General features: G+C 33.6%; 1 protein-coding gene across 1 annotated transcript; it reads left to right on the forward strand.

Moving 5' to 3' along the window:
• Nucleotides 1-1,194: 1,194 nt before the first annotated feature.
• Nucleotides 1,195-3,634, forward strand: LOC149532582 (CASP-like protein 1U1). Its single transcript, XM_089803511.1, has 3 exons — nucleotides 1,195-1,466; nucleotides 1,573-1,690; nucleotides 2,915-3,634. The coding sequence occupies exons 1-3, from the start codon at nucleotides 1,249-1,251 to the stop codon at nucleotides 3,134-3,136; spliced, it is 558 nt and encodes a 185-aa protein (XP_089659637.1). The 5' UTR covers nucleotides 1,195-1,248; the 3' UTR covers nucleotides 3,137-3,634.
• The last annotated feature ends 309 nt before the right edge of the window (nucleotides 3,635-3,943 follow it).

The raw sequence follows: 3,943 nt of genomic DNA on the forward strand, positions 1-3,943 counted from the left end.
TATTGACAATATAATCAATAGATATATTATTCTAAATTTTTTTTTGTCTTTTTGACAAAGATGATTTAAAATTGGACACTTTAGCTTGTAAGTTCATAATTTGTTTATATTCTCCTTGCACAAATGTCAAAGATATATTTTTTATGGATGATTATATTTATTATTTTGTTTCTAGAAGTTCTCTTTACTATAAGATTATTGCAATGTTTTGCCTCATTAGAATCTCTCTTTAAAACTTTGTGGGTTATGAGAATCAATGATGCTTGCCACTTTTTCTCTTAAAGATGTTTGATCTTCAAAAGTCGTCTTTGCTTCTTTCATTAGTCTTGTTTCTCCTTTCAAATTCAGTAAGAGACAATGCTTTACAAACCTAAAAATATAACTACACTATACTTAAAGACTAAATATTATATTGCTTATAAACAATCACAAACATAAATATAATCACCTCTTTCATACCTAAATATCAATTATTTTGTTTTATAAACCCCATCTTTAACTATTAAACCATTCAATCATTAGAATGCTTTGTTGTTCTCAATTTTATTTATTTATTCCAACTTTGAATACATATTCCTAATTTTTTACACGTAAAAAGATCAATTATTAAACCACTCAATCATTAATATACTCTGTTCATAAATTTTATTTAGTTTCCCATTCTTTCAGTATACCTACTATATTTTCGTATCACTTTTTATATTTGCGTTAGCTGTTTTGTCACGGCAAGCAGCAGCTGTGGTGGGGTGGACGAACAGAGACAAATTGATACTAAATTGAACACGGATCAAATAAATTTCAAAAAATGACTGATCTGGTATTGGATAAGACAGGAAATTTTTATTTTAGAGCTATTATAGTCAAATCTCACAATCTCCACTCTTAATCATGGGGACTTGCAGAGGTAGAGGTCGATATCATCAATGGCTGCCCTCCACACAAATGATCAGATTGAATCAGAAACAGTCAGAGCTCGTGTTCACACAGGATGCCCAACTAAAATCCAAAGACGAACACGGGCTGCAATTCGATTATAATAATTTGGAGCCAGTGAATTATACGTCATATTTGATGGGCAGATCTGGAGAAGTTTCCATCAAATGATGTGAAAGCTTTAGGGAAGTAGGTGCATTCATTCATTTTTAGTCCCGTCCATTGCTATCTTAAGCCCACCAAGTTTCTTTCTTAACCCTTGCCCTAGAAAAACAGAGCATAGCAGAACAGAGCACTGAAAACCCTGGTGAGAAAATGGATCAAGAATCGAAGCAACCAGGAGGAGGAGAAATGGAGGCGAAGAAATCTTCGACCTCATCCTATGGAATCATGTCCTCCATTGAAGTGGTGATCAGAGTTCTTGCAGTTGCCGGGACATTGGCGGCCGCCATTGTTATGGGCCGAGATAAACAGACGGTTAATGTATTCGGTGTTGCCCTAAAGGCTAAATACAGTTATTCAGGAGCCTTGGTGTAATTTTCTCGAAATCTTTTCACTGGGGAGATTTTCCCCCCTTTTTTCGTTTGAGCATTGGGAAATTGAAATAGATGATTAGGAATTTCTGCTGGTTGTGTGCAGGTTCTTCGTGGTGGCCAACGCAATAGCATGTGTGTATGTCTTCCTCTCGCTGCCATTTGCGCTGCTCAAGCTCAAATCTAATGCTGCCGTCAAATTTTTGGTTTTCTTTCTGGATTTGGTAATGCCCCTGCTCTTTAACATTCCTCAGTTTCAAGAACAGAAATCTGAAATCTTAAGTTGGAGATTTTAAAAAGAATAACAAATTTATTAACATAGGGAAATTCTGTTTTGATCCAGATTTCTCTGTTTTAATCTAGAAATTACCGTGTCTGTAAACATGTGTGTTATGGTTAATTTTTGAACATTTCTGTAAATAGCTGGTACTTCATAATGAACAGACCTGCAGCTGTACATTTTTTTTCAAGTTTTTCTGGCCAGGTTATGTCTATGAAAAAATATCCATCAACATTTCAGATATGATCTATGGTCAGGTAAGATGAGCTTGTATGATCTATTGTACATCTTATGATATTGTTATCAGTTTCAATTGCATAGTTTGTGTTAAATTATCGGTTCCTGTGTTATTTGTGAACTTATGTTTTATGAATAATAATTTACAAGAACTTATTTTTCAAAAGAATGAATGATGTTCTTATAGTCATTGATAATCAGAGGTGAAGTATTGAACCTTCTTCAAAGATCATTCATTCCAGTATTATTCTAATTCAAGTGCTTAATAGTTGAACTTATTCCAAGAATAAGTCTTTTTAGTTTGCACAATCCTACTTAGTTTGCTACCCATCTAGTTATCCATTGTCAAAATAAGATTGTACAAGCCATCATCAAGATAAGATTGTGTGATCCATCATCAAAATAAGAAAGGAATAAAATATTAATAGTTATTTTTTATAAGATCTGTCCCTGAACATTAGGTACTATATAATCACAGCACAGACTGTTTTAAAGAAAACATGCTCGAAAACAGAGGTGACTTACAGTCGATAATATAACATATTCAGATTGTCAATGTATAGCGCACATGGACAATAGGTTTTTTAAGATAAACATAACATCTCTAAGGTTGTTTAAGGTGTCTTATTATATAAGCTTGAATCTTACCAGTCCATGAATAAGGTCATCTTTAAACATCAGACATTAAGGAAAAATTAAGTTTGAAAAGAATAAGTCAGCTTTGACTATTTAACACTTTTAGTTTAGGAATCAAGTCTTAGTGTGTGATGTTTAGGCCATCAGCATAAATAATAACATATTATCTGAAGCATCTGAAATCAGAACTTTGTTTTCTTGGACATTCAAGCTCCTCAATGACAATGAACTGGAAGAGACAAATTGTTTTTAATGATATTATTGATTTGAAGCTGCAAAGTTTTTGTGGATGCAGGTAATGGTGGAGTTGGTGATGGCAGGAGCATCGGCAGCAACAGCAATAGCATATGTGGGTCACAAAGGCAATTCCCATACAAACTGGGCACCCATTTGTAATCCTTTTCACAGGTTTTGTGATCACTTTGGAGGGGCTTTAGTTTCCTCCTTCATTTCGGTCCTCCTCCTCATGCTCCTTACCATTTTCTCCACTATTTCCCTTTACAAACACAGTCATTGAACTGGGTCATCCTTAAACATCACACTAAGTCAGAAATTAAGCTTGGAAAAATAAGTCAATTCTGACTATTTAACACTTTTAGCTTAGGAATCAAACCTTGGTATGTGATGTTTAAGCCTTAAGATTGAACTGTTTCTCCTTCATTTGCAGTGTGAGCAGAAAGGCTTTTAATTAAGGAACGGATTCTTCCTTTGGTTGTACATCTGTACTTTAAGGTTCTTCAGTTTGTACTATAATAGGTGCTTTGCATTCATTTTCCCTCCTCTAATGTCAATCTACTGTAGTATTTCTCTTCAGAAATTGAGATACTTGTACAGTGGTACAATTGATGGGAAATGGATTGAATGATAGTAAATATCTAACTTTGAGATGCTTATTTTTCAAGCTAATGTATGGGGTAAGTCAAGTGACTGAGACCATGGAGTAGGTCAGGTGATTGAGACCCTAATCCTCCTCCTGCTTGTTATTTTTGTTGTTCCTATAGGATGTGTTTTCTCATCTGTGGTGTGAATTCTAGTCGTGTGATTTTATATCCGCTTACTCTCTTTTTTTTGAACAATAATATTCTTCCATATTAATAATAATGTTCACAATTATTCATAAAAAACTAAAGAACTGCAAATTTGTGGAGAGGAGTAATTAAGAAAATTAATGTAAATTTTTGAGACGATTAAATTAAGTGTCTTAATATATATCTCTCGCAGTCCTAGTGTTGTGATAGAATTAAAGATGGAGTAGTATTAAAAGGGTGTTAAAAGATTGCATTTATGGTATCAATTGTGTGTATTTTTAATATCAATGTTCAAA

The sequence above is a fragment of the Cupressus sempervirens genome, chromosome 10 (assembly GCF_028749045.1).
Source record: "Cupressus sempervirens isolate cs-2001-9-10 chromosome 10, ASM2874904v1, whole genome shotgun sequence".
In the NCBI taxonomy this organism is placed as follows: Eukaryota; Viridiplantae; Streptophyta; class Pinopsida; order Cupressales; family Cupressaceae; genus Cupressus; species Cupressus sempervirens.